At 41.1% G+C, this 24,459-nt stretch overlaps 1 protein-coding gene across 5 annotated transcripts in view; it reads right to left on the bottom strand.

The window, feature by feature from the left end:
• NSD2 (nuclear receptor binding SET domain protein 2) overlaps positions 1 to 17,554 on the bottom strand; it is a 75,378-nt gene extending 57,824 nt beyond the window's left edge. For 3 of the 5 annotated variants that reach the window (XM_030492816.2, XM_030492819.2, XM_030492820.2), the window contains exons 1-2: positions 17,380 to 17,554; positions 2,756 to 3,381 (exon numbers count right to left, since the gene is read on the bottom strand). In XM_030492816.2, the coding sequence (XP_030348676.1) occupies positions 2,756 to 3,352 (597 nt within the window). In that variant the 5' untranslated portion in view covers positions 3,353 to 3,381; positions 17,380 to 17,554. Of the gene's footprint in view, positions 1 to 2,755; positions 3,382 to 7,615; positions 7,805 to 7,996; positions 8,104 to 17,379 lie in introns of those variants that run through there. The other 2 variants (XM_030492817.1, XM_030492818.1) reach the window with 2 other exon arrangements.
• Positions 17,555 to 24,459: the final 6,905 nt, after the last annotated feature.

The raw sequence follows: 24,459 nt of genomic DNA, 5'->3' as shown, positions 1-24,459 counted from the left end.
ATGGCTTGTCCCACTTCCTCTACTTTGCCTTGGGAAAATGAAAGCAGTACAGCTGTTTCTCCGAGGCCTGGAAAAGGTCGTGGTTATCAACAGTAATTTAACTCACCTCAGAGCTGGGCAGATCATGTTTATACCCAATTGAAAACTGACTTGCATATAAAAGATTTAAAACAGCCTTCTTTTACGTTAATAAAAAATGTCCAAACAACAAGAAAACCCAACAACAGAGCACTGGAACATTTGTTAAATGATATGCCTCTCACCTCAGCAAGATAGTAATCTGCTATGTCCATCAAACAGAGATATAATTACCTTACACAAAAGGCAGTATTTGAACCATAGTGATTTTTGCTAAATCAAAGAGTAAGAACTTGGACAACAAGAAATTGAGAGAGAAACCAGCCCAGAAATAAAACCAGACAAACAGGTTCTACATTAACTTGCAACCTACAATAAACAGATATCTAAGTACAAAATTAATCAGCTTTTACTCCAAGGATATTTCTCTAACTTCCACTTTGCAGCCACAATCAGCTACATAAAACCGCACTATGATGCACTAACATTAAGGCTTTGGATGCTGACAGTGAAATAACAGCTTCAGCAGGGGCCTCAAAACAAAGAACACTGCTAGTAGACATTACAGTTATGATCAGAAAGAACACATGTATATCACTAGTCTACAATGTGGATAAATATTTGAAAAATCTCCCTCAGCATGTTCCCCAGTATCATGTTTTTCTTTCTTTATTTTAAACCTTCTCAGTTGCAAACCCTGCCTGTGAGACAAAGAAAAGCCCCAGACTTTTTACGATCAATGAGTTATATCATAAAACAACATCTTGTGACTTTCAAACGCTTTTTCTTTTGCCCTTTGTGCTTTAAAGTGCACTATGCAGGAAAAGAAAAAAAAAAAGTGAGAAGCCTGACCCTCTGTTTCAAGTGCACTGAGAAGAATAGGGTTATAATATTGCAAAGTCTGTAAGCAGGGGGTTGTCCTGATTTGGTAGTTTGGTAGCTCACTGATTTGGCACACGAGCAAATAACTCTGTCACTTATAGGGTGAGACAGCCACCAAGTCTCAAGCACTCTGGGAAACAGTGTTGACAGGCTTTTCTCCTGACTATTTCTGGCCAAAAGAGAACTCGGAAAAGCCAGACCAACCTTTATTTTAATCTTAAATGAACCAGGAAAAATTAAAGGCCGCCCTTAACCAACAACTGATGTGAAACTCCTCAGAATAAACTGTGTATATGGGGTTATTAATTACAAAAACAATAATAAAAGAAAGCCACACAAATAAGCTAGAGTCATTGATGCTAATAAATACATCACCTTTTAGTCCAATTTAATCATGAACAGGGCAAAGAATTACTCCAACTATTGACTGCACCCATACTTTTTACCTCTGAGTAGCGATTTGGAAAAGCCTGAACCAATTACTGTTGAAATATTCTCCTTTAAAGAATTAAAGAAAACAAACTATTTAATAAAATTCCTGAAAACATCAGTATGGATCAGTATAGGATGAATAACACATTCAAATCATAAATAAACGCTAAATATTTCTGATACTTAGAAGAATATTTACACAATTCTGTCAACTCATTCATTTAGTAGTTTTAATGAAAATAAGGGTAAATAAAATCAGTCGTGTGTGGTAACTCTGCATGTGTGACACTGGGAGAAAGCAAGAATCAGTGGTGGCCTTGGCAGTGCTGGGTTAATGGTTGGACTCAATGATCTTAAAGGTCTTTTCCAACCTAAATGATATTATGATTAACTAGTAAACCTGCAGTTGACAGAAAACTTCTAACATGCATTTCATGTTTAAGGCGGGACCTGTTTAGCAGCCAAAGCATTAATTAATTACATATATTACTTAGATAATTACTTATTGAGAAACTTAATACACACAGAAGTATCCCTGCCATGTAGGTTTCTTCGTCTGAGATAAAATGATAGCAAACCATATTCTTTTAAGAGGAGTCTAGCAACAAAAACTAAATAAAGGGGGAAAAGGGCTTCCAGCAGCATTCTTATTTACAACTTAATAAAGCAAATCAAAAAAAGGTGAAATTTCTATTTCTGCCTGTGTTTAAAAGAAACAAGGAACAGATAGCTTGACCACAAAAGCTAATGACATTTAATACAAGTATCTTAGACCTTTTCAATGAATACAATTCACCAGCTCTTTTCAGATGACAATAAAGGTAGGAACTACATTCCAACTGCTAAAATCTGACAGTAGAGGTTAGCCTACCAGCCAGCTGACAGCTGAGCACGTCTTTCTTTAATTCAGAACCAGGAATATAGAAATAGTTAATTTTTTCTGAAGCAGCTGGTTATTAGGAAGCCAGAATATCTCATGCTCCAACAGTTAAAGGACACCTATAAATTTAGAGGTCTCCCTAGCTCCCCTGTCCAGGTGCACATCCTGACTAGGTCCTGGCTGCATGTCTGGATGAAGTTTCTGTTTCAGACATCCCATGCTATCACACACCCTGATTCGCTCTGGAAACTTATTTTACTTACATAGAAATAGAATTTATAGGGTATTCCTAGCCTAGGCAAGAAACATGGACCAGAACTAGAGTGCATGTGTCCTTCCTTGAGACAGAGTATCAATAGAAAGTGACCTGCTTGTGGAAAGCACCTATAGAAACAGGTGAAATGAAGGTTAGCATGTGAACAAATGAAATCTCAGTATGATTAACAAACCTAATGAAAGAAAGAATGTAAAAAAAAGTACTACCTTCTTTTCGGTGGGGCTTGAAGTCTTTGATACTAACGCTGCTTCGACAAGACCCTGCTCAAGTAAGGAGTCATATTTTATGCTTCTTTTTCTGCTTCTCCTCTCCTTGTTTGCTGGCTTTTGTTCGTTTTCCTCTGACTGAGACACATCTGCACCATTGTCTCCACAAATGGAAGATTCAAAAAGAGGCTTTCCATTCATGTAGGTTTTAGTGATTTTCAGCTTAATTTCTGGAGAGCCATTCTTGATAGGAGTAGTGTTGGGTGGTGTTCCAACTCCCTTTATCTCCTGGGGTTCAAAGCGCAGCTTGGCATCTTGGGCCCCAGACTCGCCATTAAACACTCGAGAGGTTAGATCTTTCAATTTATCAGCTGGAATAAATGGAAGAGCCTCATGGCCATTATATTTTTGCATGACACCTTCTTGTAGAGTGGCAGAAAGTTGTGCTTTGCCCAGGTAGACAGAACACTCGCGATTCACTTCACAATTCTGAGTTTTCCCATTGGTATTTCCAAGGATCTCTGGTACCTGCTTCATTTTGATGTAGTTTATTTTTCGAGTTAACAGTTGAGAACTTCTTTTGATGCTAAAGTCCATTCAGCCCAGATGTTTCCAGTCTTACACTGCTATATTAAGACAAAAAGATAGAGAATATTTTTAGTAACACAGAAATGTCAAAAACTACCACGTATTCAGATACATGTCCCCACTAATAATGTACTTCATGCAAGTTTTACTGAAAAAGTGTTGCTTATAATATCTATCACCAAAATACTTCAATATCTGTTAATATGCATTACAAAAAAGACCAAGAAAAATTGACTGATGAATCATCGATTTTATTAAAGCAAAAGCAGAGGGAAAAATCACAGCTTTCATTTTAGCAATCTGTTAACAATCTACAGCATGAGCCTTACCCACACTAATTACTCAGAGGTATTGCACTGTTTAAAACAAGTAAGAGTTGGACCTAAGATAGCATCATTAATAACAACATAAACCAGATGAGTTTATTTCTAAGAGGTTGTGCCAACATAAAAACCCCACAGGCTGTGTTGCTGTAGCACCTACACCATGGACAGCAACATCACAAGCTTCTCTTCCTCAACTCTACAAACAAGCCCTCAATCTTCTGTCAAAGCACACCTCCTGAGGAAACAACACAGTCTCCGGACACATCCCAAAGTGTGCTGGCTATGATAACAAACAAAAGGTGAGCATTTTGTGCCATGAGCACCAGCCCACTGGGAAACAGCTAATCCTTCAGGCTATGATGTGCAAAATTTAAATGGTCAAAGCAACTGCTGGAGTTTCAGCTTTTCAATAATAATAGTAACATTTAGCACCCATTTTTCCTACAGAAATTTGAAAAACAGTCAACAGGTTAAAACTGCACTATTATCTGCCCTATATAGGTTTTCTGAGGGTTCTGCCCTGTCTATATCAACATTATACCATCACTGCAAACAAACGAATCTGGCAGAATGACTCCTTTATGTTCCTAGACCAGGGAAGATGATCATTCTCATTTTTAAAATTCATACGCATAGACTACTCATATTACCAGGTCCAGTGTATACATGATGTAGAGAAATATAGCATCATAAATGAGAGCTCAGCACAATAATCATCATATCCATGCTCAAGGTAACCAATTTCATATACGCTTAAGTCCAAGAACTGTCACATCAAATCAAAAAATTCATCAAATCTAGTCTCACATGCTCCCCAAAAAGTGCAGCAAAATCCATGATGAATAACTATTGAATTCTCAGTTGCTATGGAAGAAATCTCTTCTGAATCTCACGACCTTGCTTATTAATGTACACATCTATAATGCCTACAACTGGCATATTCCTGACACGTACATATTTGCTACCTCTACGTCAGGAGTAGCAATGTACAAACGCTTATAACTGAGCATTATTCTAGCCTGGCAAAGCTTCTTAAGGGTGTCAAGCCTGAGCTCAAAGCAATTGGTCAACATGAATCCCTTATATTCACAAAGACGCAGCGGAAAAAAAAATAATCTAAAAATCATAACTCCATCACTCTTTTCAGCAAATGCTCCCATCTCTCTAACATGCTGCTCTAAGGTACCTGCAAGATAAAAGGGTCTCTCTCCATAAAAGCTATACAGACTTATTTGAGAGATGAAAACCATTCTCCAGGGACACACGACAGCCAGAAAAGCTCTTATTCAACAAGGTAAGAAGAGCAAGTATACCTGAACTCCAAGTGAATCTGCAACAGGAAAGGTTCTAATCTTCCCTTAGCCAGTTGAAGACTGAATTACCATAAAATCACCAATAAAATGAGTGGAAACCAGCCAACTGTATTAACCCTTTGCAAGGGGAATCAGAGGTAAAAGGAAAGCCAAAACTCTACCAGAACAGAACAAGGAACTCACTAAACCAAAAGAGAACTCGTGTACTTTCACAAGATCTCTGAAAACACTGGACATGAGACAAGACTCTCAACCCAATTAATAATACGACAATGTTTCAAACTGTGAATCAGCACATTTAACTGAAACCATATCTATTTTAAGAAACAACCAATGACAAATTCTATAAATTTTCAGGCAAAAGGCAAACTCATTACGGAACACGTGACACTGATGTTTATGGACATGACAGCAAGATTCCCCTAAAAAAAGAAACCCAAAACATTGAATAGTTGCAAAATCCGTACTTCCTTCCCACAGATTCTTACAGACCAAACCAGAATGCAAAACAAGAGATTTGATTTGGGAATTTAAATCCCCTTTACCTAAAAAATAAGCCTACAAGCGAGGAGCTTTTCTGCGGCTGCAGACGCCCTCCAGTGGTTGCCTGGACCAGCCAGAGCTCCCCCCTTCCCTGCCTGACACACTGCTGCAATCACAGCTTCCCACATGAGGACCAGCACCAAAAATGCCTTGTGTGACTCCCTCCTGTCCATCAACTACACGGTTAAGTTGAAAAACATTTTTTAACACAGCTCCATGAGCTGCTTATCAGGGCCTGGATTTCTGGACCGAGGCATCTGCATTTTGTAACTCTGTTTATTTTAAGGCATAATTCTACTCGTATATTTTTTTGTCCTGCTTAATAATAACTCTTGCTCTCATCACTTATTTCGTTAAGCTAGAAAGCCATCAAGCTTGAGGCAGACCAGGACAATTCAAAAAAAGCAACAAATAATCACATTAGACTATGTTACTCATGTACTCAATCTCAAAACACTGGGTGCATTAAAAAAGTGATAGCTGAAGAGTTTCAAAACATTAAAATCATCAGAGAGTCACAGAATCATTTAGGCTGGGACTTCCTCAGATCATCTATTTCAGGCGCCTGCTTAAATCAGGCCTAACGCAGATGAAACTGCTCAAGGCCTTGCCTGGACAATGACAAGTACCTAAGTGAAAAGATGCCACTTAAAGAAATCAAGTTACTCTTTCTAGGTAATAAACCTAAGAGTAGTAATTCCGTATCACAAAAATATGAAGACCAGTAAGACCATGCAGTGAAAGACCCTGAACTTTTAGGAGTTACTTTGATCTGCCTAATATATCTGAAGATACGCAGCATGCAGATTTTAGCCCTTCAGTGAGTGAATTAACAATTCTCACTAATACAGGTCACTAAAACCAGCTGAAAGCACTGAAAAAGGTCTTTCAAATCGCTGGAGTTGAGAGACAACAAATCCAGGAGTATAGCTGGTAAAAGGAATTCAGTGTACCCAAGCCAATAAAATGAGAAAATGAAGACAAAGGCAGTCATTTGAGACAGCAAGATTGTCAGAACTAGTACATATACAGAATATGGAAAATAGACCATGTTTGTACAAAGAATTAATGGAGCCAAATGAGAAGAGGCTTAAAGTAAGAGGCAGAATAATGCACAAAGATAATAGATGTGAGTACCTATAAGCAAATACAGCCCCATGGGGAGATGAGACTTGCAGAGAGCAATTGGCAGCTTAGTCACCATCTCTAAGACAACCAATGGAGGGAAATTGTTGATACGCATCTCAGCCCTCCTTGTAAAAAATAAGCTACGTTGTGGGGTCCAGTTAAATGGAAGAAGCTAGCACATTTACACATGGGAATAATAAAAGGTTTTGAGAAAGAAGGGAAAAATTGAAGCTAGCTGAATTTTGCAGAACCTTTGCTATCCAAAATTCATGGCAGTACAATATCGGAAGCAGGAAAAAGGACTAGGCTCTTTGTGAGAAGAGGACAATAGAGCAGAAAGAAGCAAAGGGACAAGGAAAGAAAATGATCAGCAATAGATAACCAAACAGCACTGTGAGCTTAGAATTAATACTAGAAGACAGGACATGAAAGAATGAAGTGAGATAGATCACAGACAAGATCTGGTTGATCAGAGTTGTAAGAGTAAGGTCCTGAAGCAGCTGAGCACATGATTAGATTTGGTAGGTAAATTAAATGCACCCATGCCCTACCACTGTATCACATGGAAGCAAAAGCAATCCCTTTTTCTAGATGATTCTGTATCTATAGAAAAGGAAACCGGGGGGAGGGTAGAGAAAGGAAGGGGACAAAAGCACCACACGCCAGCAGCAACTAATGAGCTTAAGCTACTCTCGTCCCATATTGACTGTCTGGTGACCCAACAAGTATCATTTTTACTAACAAAGAGGAAAAAACATGATAGCCAAGGAGTCTGCCGAATAAACACATTCTGGCTTGTGAACAGTTTTCAGTAAGCAAAAGATGTGTTATCAGAGAAAGGTCTAGGTATTTTGATCAGACAGTGCTCGCAATGGCTTTGTACACATTTTCATACTAAAAAAACCCAAACTCTACATAAGACAAATTATTTTGCAGGCATTTTAAAGAATGTTATTAATTACTTTAAGGTCCATCATCTGACAGGAGTCATGAGCCAAATACAGTTAGTCTGCATGTCAGATTCCTCCTTCACTGTCCAGGCCACTATCATTTATGCGATACTTATTATTCATTTCTTCCACATCTGCTGCAATTTCAGAGATGCTTTTCTTGTGTGTCAGAAATAATGGAGTAGTCCATTCCTTCCAATTCTGCCAAAGGGAGTGAACAGAGTAAGTAATCAACAAAAAGCATCACTATTAAATACCACTTGGGTTTTTTTTCTACATGTTTTCATAAAGCCATTTCTCAGGTGCATTACTCAGGGGAGGGAGGGGGGAATGACACACCTCAATACAAATTCACTGTAAAAGAACTTTATCCACAAAAGCTATTTTTATTACCTACAAATGAGGCTTTCTGCTGGCACTGAAAAAGCTAATAGATGACTGCTGCTTTTTTCTGTAAGGATAGTCTTCTCCATTTGCTCACCAATTTTAAGACCAAAGGTTATTCCTATTTTCAGATCAGAATGAGACAAAACACTTCAAGAGATCAGTAAAGATACAACACATTTTTGCCAATGCATTTGAAAACTTGAGTATGCTTATTCACATTATCTTCTATAAAATAACTAAAATATCCCACAGGAGTAGAGACATATTTACTATCCTGCAGTACACTGTGACTGTTCACTGTATTAAAAGAGTAAAAAATTACTACAGGATTTAATTTTAGAAGACAAGACATAACTGAAAATTGCACTGTGTGTTTGCCAAAAAATGTTACAAACCAGCTCTATCCAGCAAATTCAAAAGCATTCTCTCTCATGAAGAAAACCATTACTGTAAGAAGAAAATGTTTTTCATGAAGAAAACCATGGCTGTAGTAGCTGACAGAGAACTGAAACTAATTACACCAAAACTTTCTAACAATTTACCACTTGTCTTAGAAAAGACCTAGGAAAGAAAAAAAAGCAGCTTTAGCCTGAAGGAGCCAATTTTGAGTTTAAAAGCACCTGAAGTACAGACTTCATTAGTCTTGCAGTAGATACACAATGATTTCAGTTAACCAGTCAGCCAGCAAGACCTATAAAGTATTTTTAGATGAGTGCATGAAAATCTCCTTGCACTTGTAGTCCAGAATAATGTTTATATAGAGATGTAAAATACATCAGCACAAAAACATCAGGCATATTTTGAAAATCGCATGAAAAAGGGTAGGCTACTTAGAGCTGCACTTACACTGACTTATCACCCCACTTTTATTATTTAAAACAATAGCACTGATCTTTTCTAGTTTGTTTTGGGTTTGCTTCCCCCCCCCCCAGCAGATAAGATTTTAGAACTTAATTGTTACAGTCTATATTCATCAACTGAAACAAGTATTCATTGACTTCTCATGAAGGCAACAGGTAACACCAGCTTGTACAGTTAAGACCTGTAGCATGGCAAGTAAAGAATTTCTTCACTTGAAATGTTACTTGCTACTGCAGAAAGTGAGCTTACAAAACTAATGGACTCGACTTTTTGTTCCTCCTCAGGAAAAGCTTTTGCAACCAACTCTTGCTGCTGAGGACCAGGCTAGAAGATTGCATATCAGAACTCCTCCCCATTAATTTGTTTTCTTCAAAATCAGAAGAAATATTTTTTCCACTGCTGCAGAAATTTCAGTTCCACTCCTGCTGCTGGAGTGGGTGGTGAAGGAGGCAGACAGATTTGAGTGAATTCAGATTCTTGTAAAACATCATGTTTCTGTCAGAAAAGAGAATACAGATACTACCGTGGTGGGACCACAAGTCAAATAGAAAAGAATTGCTTCTCCTCTGCAGACAAGCAGAGAGGAACTCTGGTACGTGAAATGGTAGGAACCACTGGACTTACCACCAGTATTTAACACAAAAAGGTGGCCCTCAACAGTTGCTAAATGTAAATGGCTAAAAAGTAAAGAAAAAGTAATGTTTTCAAAAGCAAACTTGAGACTCTTCTGTCTTCTGGAAAGTTCCAAATGGTTCAGCTGAAGGGAAGGGCCCCTTCTCTAACAAAACAGGACTCAATTCAATACAGCCAGAATACTCCTTCAGCGTAGGTCTTTACTCACAATGAAATGATGCCTCTCTGTCTCTCAGGTGGGCTTCTACTTAGCTTGGGAAAGAAGCAGTAAACGCAGTCTCAAATAGCTCACCCCTTAGGTGCTGAGTTTCTTCCTTACTTACACTCCTTTTTCACCTGGTTCAAGTCTCCTTTAATTTTCCACCCCTTTATTCCTATTGCTTTTTCTTTTCAGCATTCTACCTCTGCTCCTTGCACCATACCTTCAGGACCTGGATCCTCTGGTTCAACATAATACTCACTGCAGTAGATCAACGCACTATAATCTGTTTGTTTCCTCTTCACTGTGGCCAGTGATTCTGTCCTTATTGCCGTATGTAGTCATGACAGCAACTGCCTGAAGCTTCACTGAAAGCATCATGAAAATTACTGATTATGCAAATTCTGAGAAGGGAAGATCAAATCTGGGAGGACACCACAAAATAAGTTATCAATATAAATTATGAATCAAATGGTAATATTAACAAAATGTTAACCGCTCCATCCCTACAGAAATAAATTATGTTTCCCAGATCAGGCCAGACAGCAACTAATTTTAACACAGAGGATACAACTGTTTTGCCTAGACCCTTAGAACTCTGCTATCTTTGCCTATAATGCCATGAAAACCTGGGTTTAGATGTCAGAAGCGCACTTGGTGCATTGGTATCATTTGAAAAAGCAGCACTGTGACACTGGTGATATATGAGGCCCTGTCAATAGTACAAAAGCCTAGCTATATGTATACATAGGAGGGATTCATAATCTTTATTACAGAGCAGTACTTGGCCATGTCTTCTGTTGTTTATAAAACCAGCAACACATTGCACTGATAATGTACCTCTATAATGAGGACAGGTAATCTATAAACATATATATGATTTGCTTCATTGAGTACATTCAACTTCACATCCCATAACATTAAGTAAGGAACTGGAAGGTAAAGTTCAGAATTAGCTAATACTGACTCAACAGTCCTATGGAATTTTACTTATAAACTTGCACCTTTCATCAAGAACTGTATATATCCATATCTGAACAGTGTAACTATGTATAATATAATGCTGGCCATGCTATGCTAATTCTGGTCTACCTTACACGCAGACTGGAATGATGCACACAACTATGTTAATTATTTCCATCAATGTACTACCTCAAAGCAAAACACACACAACTGGCAGATGTATGCAGGAGCAGTCAAACAAGGCCCAAGACTTGAACACTAGACACTCTCCAATCAAATCCAAACAGTAACTACTAAGTGGCCTTTCTGGTTTGGACATTATTTGAAGTATTTCCCTGTGCTGGGGCTTTAAAATGCTCTTGCCAAAATGCATTACCACCTTTCATCCACATGGTTCTTGATTCTCTTTCTATTTCTTCCACTAGGACTACATCAAAAATCTCTCCATAAGAGTGATTAGCAGAACTGTTACAGGTAAAAGGGCTGGAATCTGAGGCAAGTCAGCTTTCTGCAGACAGAGGGTAGCTTACCCATTTAACTTGTAGTTAAAAAGATAGAATTTTCCTGACCAACAAACCAATTCCTTCTTGTCCACTTCCCAAAACTTCTGTGTTGAGAGGTCTGCAATGGGCACCTCTCGCCATTTTTGCTGTTCTTCCTCTCAGCACACCACTAGGTCCATGGATTACTTTCACTGCCTCAACAAATTTAGTTCTTTCAATGAATGCTGTTGTATCTCCTTCTTATGGGAAAATCTAGAAAATTTTGACTGTAGAAATAAGTCATGCTAAGCAACTGTAGTTGCTTTCCCTACTTGCAGAGTTTCTGAAGACTCAACTATCACTACCACTATTGAGCCAAACACTCATTTGATGAAAAGATACTGTACATCCACTCTCTACTACGTTTTTAAGCCTACTACTTGTTTTTTGCACTATGGGTGAATTTCAGTCATGTTCCACATTTAATTACAGCATTTGTTTCCAGTTTGTTCAGGAGTGCTACTATGAAACAGTTACTGATGGTCTGTATTTTGCATCCACAAAAAAAATCACAATATTAATTTCATTCTGAAGTATCTGATTCAAAGTTCTTGGCAACTACTCCATAAACTGAATGATCCATATTCATATCTTTCATCCTACACTGCTCTCTAAGGTTCATACTTTGGCTTAAATCCCTCTGGCTTTATTATCAGACTAGAATCTGGGCATTCTTTAGTACAGAGATAACTCCCCAATTTAGATGCTTTTGAGTGCCAGTGCAGTCAGGTTCTTTGCTCCGATGGCATCCCACCAAGGCTGGCAAGTTCCACAATTCATTTATCTGATACATGATCCTGGGAACCTCAGTTCCACAGACTAACCCATGCCACGGCAGGAATATTTACACTTCAACTTGTTATGAATAAATGAATTAAATGGATCCCCAAAACTATGCTAGGAGGCTGCATTACTGCATGCCCTTCCAATTGCTTCTTTTATCAGTAGCTTTTAGAAATACTTCAAATGGTGTTTAGATTACATTTCTAATAAAATCTTTACGAACCTCAGCCTTCTCTTCTGAAGATATTTTTACCACAAAATCTTTTGTCTTCTGCTCCTTGGTGTATCTCTTATTTAGTACGGCAGAACTCTGAGAACACTCGCTATTATGTTTTTATTATGGCAAAGAAAACATGGAAGTCTGTTGTCAGCCCTCAAGGCCAAATACGTTTAATTATTATAATCTTAAAACATGTATTTTTGGGGTTTTTAAAATGTGTATTTTAGCACAGACATGAGGCGACAGTATTTTAGCATTTTGATATGAGGCACAGGCCAGAAGAGGCTTCACAAAGACAGTTAAATGGCCGTCTCTCTCAGCCAGCAGAACAAGGCCACCTTGTGCTTCTCCAAAGAGCCACACAGAAAACCAACAGCAGAAGAAACATGTTAAAGCTTCTATGAAGTCTACTTGAATAGCACATCATGTTATAGTTTTCCAATCATTTGCCATGTATGTATCCTTACCCCAAATATGGGTGAATATAAAATAGCTCCAATTTGTGCTGGAGAGCTGAATATCAAAGTTCAAAACAAGATCAAATTGCTATCTTGCACTAAGATAAAAATAGGACAAGGTAAAAGGATTGGTACAAAACTAGAACCTGAGCCATCACCTGTTGAGTAACCCTTCCAATTTAACACATGCTTTAAGCTACTTATATGTTTTATTAGTTTTAAATTATGTCAAATACGAGAACCCACATCAGTGGTGCCCCAGGGCAACGCAACTTTGCCCAGTGTAAGAATACTCCGAGGTGTGTATGGACTACTGCTTCACTTTTCCGTTCTTACCAATTTGACTTCTATGAAACACTCAAAAAGATTTTCCAACATCTTCTTTCCACATGTACCTCATCACACCGTTGTACTATCACAACAATTTCCATGTAATGGTATTATTTCTCAACACTAGCAAAAGGGATAGCAGAAACCTTGCTTTTGGTTAAATCATTAACAGGTATTTGTTTACCGCACACAAAATGTGTTTTAAAGAAATCATATCATGGTGTAACCTATTATATGCTTCAGATGGAAGCAGCTTCTCAAACGTACCAGAGAGTCAATAGATTACCTGGTGCTAAAGTTTAGAGTTTCTGGTGAGCAAAGTAATGCATAATGGACTATGCATTAACCTATCATCACCATACACAAGGTATTAGCATATACGATCTGTTCTCCAGAACCTTGCGTATTTTTGTAGCTTGCTATTCACTAGAAGGGCAGCAGAAGAGATTATGGTCTAAGTTTCCCTCATAACACATTCCAAAAACTTCCCTTCCTGCTGATGCAGGAAATCTAAAACAACTCACCATCAACTTTATAAAAACATGAAAAATAGCATTCGATACATCGCTTTCATAATTCTGTCATTATAAACCGAAAGGAAAAAAGTAATACATTTATACAACTGTCTTATGACCTCCAATGAGTGCAGGTCATAGAGAAGATGGTTTGAAGGTGATGATTCAGAAGCGTTCTCAGAATCAAAACCTTCCAAGTAACCATTAATTTTATAAAATAGCTAACTGACCCATTCCACCAGCTCCACGAATTTACAAGCTGCAGGGTGGTTACTGGCAAGCCAACAAGGCTCTCCTCACCCACCCCTTAAGTCCTCCACAATTATGCACCAAAGGGAATTTGGACTCGCATGCCAAGCTCTGATGGGAAATTGTTTTCTCTCTCCACTTTACTACCTGATCGCTTACCCTGGTGCCATATTCCATCTCCGCCTTCTCGTTTACACTACCAAGATTCCAGCACATCCTCGGTGAAGACATTTCTCAAAGCTACATCCTAACTGGAAAACGATGCTTCTTAGAAATGTGGACTTACCCACTTAGATCCACTTCAGTATCTCCATTCTTCCCTCCTCCAAAAGCTAGATTAGAGAATTATACCAGGTCCATCACCCACTGCATTATTACTAGTCCCACCAAGCAATTCTGTATCGGTGTTGGATAACTGAATGTTAGGGTATCTGCTGTTTTCAGCGATACCACTCAGTGGATGCTTCCCACTGTGCAGCACAGCGCTCTCACGAAGTGAAAATTCCCCCCCCTCCCAAAAAAAGGCTAGGTTCTTTACCTTGTTCTACACAGAAAACACTTGCCATTTTCATGCATTCAGCCACCGCCTATGCTTAAAACCTAACAGATGTCTTGTAGGTATGTAAGCAGGAATGACCAGAGGTGACCAAAATGCTGCAAGAATTGTGCTTGTATCTTCTGCTCTTCATAAACTACATCCTTGATCCAGTAATCTGACCAGAGCAGGTGAACCTTTATAAAGGCATGGAGCCCTGAAGCAGTCAATAGGCTTTGATGGACCACAAGGAAAGAGCTGCATTTATCAGTCTGTAGAAATAAGGCCTCGCGAGGGAAACACAGTGACACCGGTGGAACAAAAAGCAGGCTCAGTGCAAAAGTGAGAGGTGAATGGGCCGCGAACAATAGGACACTGAAAAACAATTCCTTCTTGCCATTCCTTGGCTATTTTGTTAGCACAATGATTTGGACACAAACTCATGTGTAGATATATAAATAAATACATATACACACATATATATGTATCTATACCCATACGCATCAATTTCACCAGCCAAATATTTATTAGAAAGCAAACAACGATAATTTCTGCTTCCAGTCTAAAAGGAACTGGGGTTGGTTTTGTTGTAATATCCAGTCTATTGCACGCAGGCAGTAATTTAAATGCAATAGTCTCATCTGGAAAGCAACCGCTGGCTTCAGGAAAAGCACGTAGCCCTACAGATATTAAAACACTATTTTTTTGATTCTTACTAGCCATTTGGTGAATTCATATTGAACTAGAAGGAAATATATTTTACATTTAATTTCGATTTCCTAAACTACTTTAAATCTACACCCTTAAAGCATAATGACCCAGTTTCTTCTGACATTTTCCAATAATATTTGATAAATCAGTAGGTTTTACAATACTCTTAACATCTGAATTTTTCCATGTATGAGGGTGGACACTCCTATAACCTTCACAAGAACTAACCGTCTAGTCTCCATGAATATCCAGAGCTTTGATATTCAAATACTGAACAAAACTGTCATATTTTCTGATGGCTGCATACAAGATGAAAATCCCACTATGTCTTAATACATGGGATATAGATGTTTACTAAAACAACCAAAAATTGCATATACTGTAAGTACAGAGCCCTGAATAGTCCTGCAAAACAGTGGTTTTATTCAATCATTACATCAAATAGTCAAATACCACACTGTGAAATTGAGGAGTTTATTAAGGTTGATACGCTGCATTTCCCGAGCAGAATTCCCACAGCAAAACAAGCAAATAAGAGCTTCAGTGATAAATTGACAGAAATTCTACAAATGTACGAACATTTTGGTGGAGAACCAGGTTATTCTTGCAGCTTGAGCCACACATTCCACGTTTAAGGAATTCTAGTACACATATATGTCTGCATAAACCACCAGCAAGGACTCTGCAAAATCTATTACAAACTTCACTGCCACCCTAGTGTGTTTATAGTTACCTTCCTTAGATATCTGAAAAGGCTAAATGCCAAACGGATCCTCCTTGTTGTTTTGGGTTTTTTTTTAAAGCAGACCCCATTTAGTTTACCTGGTGTGGGCAGCACTAACTCCTAAATTTAAGGATCATTATAAGCCAATCTTAATGCAAATGCCAATAAGAAACTATTCACGCACACAAAATACGCGGGCAATGATTGATACCAGCCTCCTGCCTGTTTAATGGCTGTTAGGCCAATTTTCTCTGAAATCTATTTAAATACGGTGTTTACACTCTCTGTACTTCTACTAGTATTTACTCCTCCTTTCAGACGACATATTTAAAACAAAACAACCACCAAACCCAAAAGGCAAAGTATAAATATGTTCAAGAAGTATGGCAAATTCCCTTCTCCACCCCCAGAGCGGTAAAGCCACAGCGGATGAGCTGTAACTATGGCCTTGGGAATACAAGTTCCCCAGGCTCTTTTACCACACAAATATCAATTCAAGTTACAAGAGCCCTATCCTCTTATACTTAATGGGAGATTGAGCCAACAAGCCCGCACGCCTTCGCAGGAATGTTTTCTTTCCGTTTTCCTAACAAGGCTCTCCTCCCGAACAGGTCCAGGATGGACTGCAGAAGGGTGTAAGTAGAAGGATCATCACACCAGTGTTTAGTGGAGGAATAAATCAAACATGGCTTCCCCCTCCATACATTTCCAGAGTTACATTCACTCCTGCTGCCGTACAATCCCAGTCCTACCCGGAGGGAAGGGGCAGGAGCAGCCTCCACCTCCCCACACGCTCACCGCCACGGGGGGGACATTTGCAGCCACCCCACCCCTTCAGGAGGCGGTTTAAACCCTGGGGGAGGCTTTTTTCCTTTCCTCCTCTCTCTCCCCCCCCCGCCTCGGGTTTTCTTTCTGATTTGCACTGATTGATCCCCCCTTCCCTGGGGAAGGGAGGTGGGACGGGTGGGCACCTCTCCATTACCCCTTTATGTTGCCCCGACCTCCCGCAGCGCCAAGGAGGAGGAGGAGGGCAGGGGGGGAAAGGATGAAGCTGCAACAGCCGGGACTCGGGCTCGGCATCGCTCCTTTCCGCTCCTCCGCCACCCAAGAGTCAGGCCCAGCCAGCAGCAGGAATCCTGCGGCAGCCGCCGTAGGGGGGGCGGTGGGGGTGGCCGGGGGACCCGCGGCCCCTCAGCCAGGGCCAGGTAGCGGGGTGGGAGGAGGGAAGGGACGGGGACAGGGGGGGAGCGAACAAAAAAACCCTCCTCCGGGGAAGGGGGAAACGGGAGCTGCGGCTGCCCGGGCAGCGCGATGGAGGTGGCGGGGCGCCGGCGGTAAGTTTGAGGGAAGCGGAGCCCCGCCGAAGGGGAGTCCCCGGGGGGAACGGCCGGAGCTGGGGGAGTCGGGGGGGGACGGATGCCCCACGACGGGACCCCCGGCCCCCATAGCGCTGTGCTGCTCAGGGCCCGCGGTCCCAAGCTGGGAGGGTGCTCCCAGTGACCACAGCGAGGCGCGGGGCCGGGGCGGCAGCATCCCCACGGGCCAAGGGAGCCTCACCGCCGCTCCCGCCTCCCGCCCGGGGCCTGCGGGAACGTGCCCCGGGTGCCTCCTCCCTTCCCCGGGGAGGCGGCGGGGGTTGAACCAGGCGCGCTGCCGGCCTACTGACCTGTGCCTTAGCGCATCCTTCTGCCCCGAGAAGCCGAGCGGAGGCGGCGGCGGGAGCTCGGTGCCGGGGAACGGCGGTGGCGGCGGCGGGAGCTGAAGCGACACGGCACCAGCAGCGGCGGCGGCGGCTCCGGCGGTCCTGCGCGGCGGCCCCGCCTCCTCCTCCGGCCAGAACCAGCGCGAAAAATCCGGGCCGCTGATTGGCCGCCGCCGCTGCGCTGCCCCTGGAGCGGCTGTTTCAAATCCCCCCGCACGGAGCCGCCCGCACGCGCGGCCCAGCGGCCGCGAGCAGCGCCACAGACACAGCGCTCAGCGGCGGGGCGGGAGCGCGGCCGCCCTGTGACAGGACCGGCGGCGGCGGCGGCGGCGGCGGCGGCGGGGAGCAACAGGAGGGCGGGCTGGGATAAGCCACGACGTTAGGTGGGGTTGAAGGCGGGAGCTGTGTGGGGCCCGGCCCGCCGCCACCGCGGCGTCCCTCCCCCCCTCCCCCGCCTCAGGTGGGTGAGAGCGCGTCGAGGGCCCGCTGAGGTGGTGGAAAGCACTTATGTGGCCAGCAGGGCTAGGTAAGCGGGCATCGCCCTGGACTGGTGAGGCTGCACCTCGAATCCTGTGTTCAGTTATGGGTCCCTCGCTACAAGAGAGACATTGAGGTGCTGGAGCGGGGCCAGAGAAGGGCTGGCGAAGGGTCTGGAGCACAAGTGTGATGAGGAGCGGCTGAGGGACCTGAGGGGGTTTAGTCTGGAGAAGAGACGGCTCAGGGGGGACCTGATCGCTCTCTGCCACTACCTGAAAGGAGATTGTAGTGAGGTGGGGTTGGTCTCTTCTCCCCAGTAACAAGTGATAGGACAAGAGGTAATGGCCTCAAGCTGTGCCAGCGAAGGTTTAGATTAGATATTAGAATCACAGAGAGGGTGATCAGGTATTGGAGCAGGCTTCCCAGGAAAGTGGTGGAATCACCATCCCTGGAAGTGTTCAAACACCATGTAGACCAGGCCCTCAGTGACATGGTTTAGTGGTGGCCTTGGCAGTCCTTGATCTTTGGTTGCACTTGATGGTCTTTGAGGTCTTTATCAACCTAGTCGTTTCTATGAGTTTACTTTTAAAGCATTTTTTAAATATATATTGCTATGTATCCCTCCTCACCCGCTGGCCCCAGCGACCATACATGTGCGCTCGCTGAACATCTTGATTTAAGCCAAATGTTTTGACTTTCCCCACAACTGCACACAATTTTGAGCCTGTCGGATAGTTGTAAGAACCCAAATGTGCCTAGCTGCGAATTACCCGCGCTGTCTCTCTGGAAGTATGGCCTGGTTTAGGGTTTTTTTTTCTTGCATCAAAATACATACATGTGCTTGCAATTTGCCAATTGAAAGCACAGCTATTTTGGTTTTTTTTTTTTAGGCCAAATAGTTAAATACCTGTCATGTTACGACAGGAACAAATATCCTCATGAACTGTTGCACCAGATAACGTAAAGCAGGTCACAACCAACTGCTTTCAAGGTTTGGATGGTTTGATCGAGGGCTTGTGGAGCTCTGGGAACCTGTTTTCTGTGTGAGGCCGAGAATACAGCTCCTTGGTACTGTGAGACTGTGTTAACCTGGTAGCTAAGGGCTTAACACAACCCCTGTGCAAGGTAAACTGATGACAATGGAGGAGGGAACACACCAGCATCAGCCTGCTGGATAATGGTGAAGTTACACCATCTGTCGCAGAAAGGCTCTTTTATTTATTATTTTTTTTTTACATAATCCTTAATTTGCTTTCATATGTTAAAGCTTGTCCATGTTTTACCCATGTATTTCATGGTGGGTGCACCTTAGCACCGCAGTTAACAGTTGAGCAGTGCAAACTTCGTGTTAATTACTTAGTAATGAAAAACTTAATCGTTGGCTGATTAAAACCTTAATCTCAAGGTGGCAGAGGGAAATCTCCCTGCAGTGATAAAGGTTCCTTAACTTGTTTTACAGCCTGCCTATAAAATAAAAAAAGAAGGCACTATCTTTAAGGTGTAAGACCAACAAGATTTTGCTTCTGAATGTCAGTATTTACAGCGTTAAAGAAGTGCATCACATTTTAAAACAGTTAACTGGAATTAAGGGTCACAACATCTTGCAGCTTCCTTTCTGAAGTTGAGTTATATGCATTTATGGGGTGGGGGGGGAGATGTTTTCTAATTAAAAATAGAGGCACCATTATCAGTACAAATAATCAGAAGCATAAATATGTGAACCCTGTTGCTCTGCTATAAGGGCATGTACAGCTGTGCTTTTCTTCCACAATTGAACAATACTACTAATATATTAAAAGTACAAATCATGGAGGGGTGCTTACCTTGTTGTCCCCCATCCCTGTCATGTGTCCCCCACAAAAAACCCACCCTAACCTTGCATAAGAAACCAGGTTAGTCATCAATAACTGGCATGCTACACATGCGTTATTTCCTTTCTCTTGGGAATGAATTCTGTGTTCAGGCTCAATGATGCAAATTCATCTCCATGTGACTTATAAAACAGAAACAGGTTTTTATTCTGTACTTATTACTAACACATAAGATCCCCTGGATAAAGCAGTTCTCGTTTGCCTCCTCCTGGCCGGAGTGTCAGTTGAGATTTAGGTGGAAGGATTTTGCTATCATGGTCAAGGTGACAACAAATCTTCCTTAGTCCTTTCAACTTCTATAGATCACTGGCCTTGTCTCTGCTACTAAGATTTGCAGCCACGTAATTACCTCCTGATAGCCCCACCACGTGAATTTCCAGGAAAGCTGATGCTGGGAGTTAACACCTTTAACTGGAATGGCACCAGTTTCTACTGTCCATAAACACTGGTGCAAACTTCTGCAATGTCATGACCCTTTTAAACAGAAACTGCGTGTGGAGGTTTCTTTCATTTCAAAAAGAACTGTCTGTTTTCTTGAGCTCGTATCGTGAGGATTAAAATCCCTAATTTTTTCCACTGCAGTACACAAAGAGGTCGATTCTTTGAAAGAATCTTCAGTTCTTCTGAAAACTGAGTTCCAAAAAGTTTTAACTTCCAATGGTATAAATAAACAGGCAGTGCAGAATGAGCTTGTGCTGACAAATAACAGGCATGCTGCATTACACTTGAGTGATGGCTCCAGAAGAGTTGAAGTACATGTCCTCTAATCTGTTTCTAGGAGTTGCAAATTTCCAGACTGAACCTCTAGGAGGTTTTAGTCTCTTTCACTATGTTTTCTTGTGATTTTTGAATTAGCCAATGTTTTTTAACAGCTTGATGTTTCTTGGGCAGCCCAACAGGTCGTTGAAACCAGAAGATATACAGCCACACCAGATAATACTATTCATTTATTACTGACTCTTGTTTCATTTGGTATCTAAACCTTTATTGCTCCTTATTTTCAACTTTTATGGACATACTGTGTTAAGAAATAGTATAAAGGTCAATATCCCGCCTGTTCAACTCAATAAAGGAATTTAAATAAATGCAGTGGTTGCATATTGTTCTGGAAATACTTAAATATTTTAGAGACTATCAATCGGTTACTAGGCCGAAAGATAAGTTACAATTTAAACACTTCCAAGATCATTTATTCAGCATTAACGGCAGTCAGTGTCCCTGGTTTAGGCAGATGTTGGGGGATGCTGAAATTCTGAAGCTGAAGGAAGATTTTCTTGTCGCCACGACAGGGACAGACAGTGCCTGAGAGGCAAAGGCCTACATGGCGGTTGCTGTAGTTTCACTGCATTAGGCAGAGCTCGGGAGCTAATTCTACGTGTGTGGCACTGCTCCATGCAGCAGTGCAGAGCTCTCTCCCGAGAGTTCTGTCAGCCCTGTTCACAGGGGGGTGGGGCACATTTTGGGGTACTTCTTGCCATTAGAAATAATGGAGATTAGCAGTCCCCGTGCTTTGTCTTTCTCCTAGCAAAGGCCAACTGTAGTGCACGTTTAATCTCATTGGAGAGCTTTGTGGCAGGAGCTTCATGTTTCCATTTCTCTCCCATACGGATCCTAAGGATTAATTGCTTTCTGAATTCCCTTCTTGGATCCCTTTTTATTTTTATTTCAGGATTTTACAGAATCATCTGTTTAGTAAATATTTTCCTGAATGCAGATCATCTTGGTGGCAGTGTAAACAGAACTACAAGTAGAGTTAAACTGAAGTCACGTGAATGCAGTTGATGAGTTATTTGGATATTCCCAAGTTAGTACAGCAGCACAGCATGTTTACAGCATTTATTGCACTACAGGTGTTTAATTAGGTAAGGACTGTACTAGGCCATATCAAATCTACAAATGTAGGTTCTTCTGGTTTCACAGACTTTTTCACCTATAAGAGCTAAACACTGAAGATGTAGTTCTACTTCCAAATGTGGATGCACTGGAAAAGTTAATGCTGCTCATTGTACTGTTTTGTTGTAGCACTGACACAGAAAGATCCTCCCAGCGGTCCCTCCTATCACCATTACTTTCTCCAACCTGTCAGCTGGTGACCCATCACCTGAGTGCTGAATTTGGCCAGCAGTCCACGTTCTTCCTTTGGATTAACAGTGAGTAAGTGGTGTTTTCAACCTGCCTGAACCCCATCTGAACCTATCCTTAGCTATGTAAGTCACCGATCCTTCAGCACGTCAGTCCATGTGTCATCATGACTGTTAAGGAAAAGCTTCACCGACATGTATGTGTTCATGTCTTTGGCCATGCAGCATCCTGTTTAATATGGAGACAACAAGCTGCTGATGCAGAATTAAGAATGAATGAAGTATAAAAATGCAGCGTTTCAAAATATTTTATATTAAATATAGCATAGTCATCCTAAAATTATAGTATTAAATGTGTTCTTGAGAACTTACACATACATTTGCTAATTAATTTGAATCAAAGTTCACTGCAAAGGGTTATTTAAAAAATTCAGCATTGTCTATTAGAATTGCTTTTACTTTTAAATTAACTTGAGAAGGAGAAGGTTCAGGCTTGTCAGGCTTTTTGTGTGTTTTGTGTCATCTCATGTAAAAACAGAGTAATAGTATTTTTTAATTGAATGTTGATTCTTTGGGGAAAGAAAATTATCTGCTTAGAGAATTTCAAACAGAATTAGTCTGTGTCCAAATGAGAGACATCTTAAGTGCAACTATACCTTAAATACGGTTCACAGTAAGAAATGGTAAATGTGATGGAAAATACACAGTTAAATATGAATCTTTTTCATACTAGGAGTTACACACCGGTCTGTTAGATTTTCAGTTAGGAGAAGAATGGAGTAAATACCACTTTCCTCACAAATATCTAGTTCTGTTTGCATCATTTGTGCTGAGCAGAAGGAAGGGAAGTGTCATTGAGGGAGCAAAAGGATGAGGAAAGTCAAAGACACGAGGGAATGGGATACATCTTCAGGGGAAGGCAGAGGCCAGGAGAAAGGAAAACTAAGGAGCATGTCCCTGCTGTTTTCCAGTGTTGAGATGATAAAAACCAGCTGTATACCAGCTCTGAGCAGCTAACGTGCTCCAGCCTGGTACAAGTAACTTAAGCGTAGTAATAAATTTATCTATAGAAGCTATATGTCTCTAATTATCTTTGACATCAGTATGACTTAATTTAAACATTGCTGACATTCAGAATAAAATAAATCTAATCTATGTAGAAACACACAGCTTGAGGATTCAAAACACATTAACTCTTCTATCTATTGATAGCACAGTATGTTGCTGTGTTTATAAACATAAACTTAATCTCATTTAGAAGTATAAATACTGAAATACATTCATAATCAGAATTAATGTTTAGCACTACAGAGCAAAACTACAGTCTTTTTTGCAATATGTTTGATATGCATTTCTAGATCTGAGCTTGTTAAGGCTAAAGCTTAACTCTGTGTAACTCAGCTTTTTCGGAGCTGGAATGTAGGTTTGAATGTTAATTCGACTGCATTTCAAATTACTGACTTATGTTTAATCTTCATGCCATTACTGTTCAGTGATAAATACAATGTGGTAAGTTATACAGCAATGGAAGTCTTGAGGGGTTTGTTTTTTTTCATTTTGGCAGCGAAGCGACTATTGATATTTCCACTCTATGCCGGTGCCAAAGAATAAAGTTTGTTCAGGGTTGAATAGGCCAGATAGATAATGCTACTTCTGTTTCCAGCAGATGCTAATGCAGTGTTTTATTTTGCACATATATTAATCTTTGCTGCCTCAGTACAGAATGGCGAGGGGAACTATGCCGGTCCTAAAGGTTAATTTCATTCTTTTTTAAGGCATGCCATTATTCTGTTAACAGTAATTGCTCTTTTTTGAATGATTAATTTGATCATATGAACTGTTTCTAATTATGTTGGTGGCTGGCAATTTCCTGTACTGAGAAATTGTAGCTGTGATCATATCCCATTTACTCAATATATATACCCTGACAAAAATGCTCATTGACAGATGTTTTCAGAAATACCCACTGATTCTTAGAACTGTTTGGACACTTTCTATAAGATGCCTTGCACTTGTTTTATATTGGTGCTGAGTATGTGCAAATGTACTTGACAAATGAGGGCTAGGACAACTGGATTTGAGGCACAGGATGGGCAGGTTTGCAAATGCAGGCCCTAACTGCTAGATTATCACCTGTGTTGCTTTTGCTGTGAAAACTGGAAGGAGTAGGACGTGTTTCTTGCACATTTTACCATGTTCTTACACTCTTCTTGAGCTTGCAATGCTCACTCCTCTAAGCTATATTTGTTCACTTCAGTTACTGTTAATGAGCCAGAGCTCATACTTTGCAAATAGGCGCAGGCATTTTATGAGACACTCTTGCTTGGTGAACAAGCCCTACGAGGGAGTGAAAGGCAGCTGCTGAGCTGCCTGCAGGAGTTATACTGCGGTTCACTGTCAGCAGCTCAACCTTATGTGCAAGAGTGATCCCACTGTGGTAGTTCTGGCTCCAGCGTCAAATCTGCATCCAGTTTACGCACAGCAGAAAACCATTGGACTGTCACAGCTGCATTTACAGCAGCTGAACTAAACTGTGATTCGAATGAAGAATGTACTCAGCAGAAGTGTTGGGCTTGGCCAGTGTGTAGGAGACAGCCTAGGTGGAGATTCACCCA

This window comes from Strigops habroptila, chromosome 7 (assembly GCF_004027225.2).
Source record: "Strigops habroptila isolate Jane chromosome 7, bStrHab1.2.pri, whole genome shotgun sequence".
In the NCBI taxonomy this organism is placed as follows: domain Eukaryota; kingdom Metazoa; phylum Chordata; class Aves; order Psittaciformes; family Psittacidae; genus Strigops; species Strigops habroptila.
The sequence above is the reverse complement of the archived record's forward strand: the minus strand, read 5'-3'. Positions and strand labels throughout refer to the sequence as shown.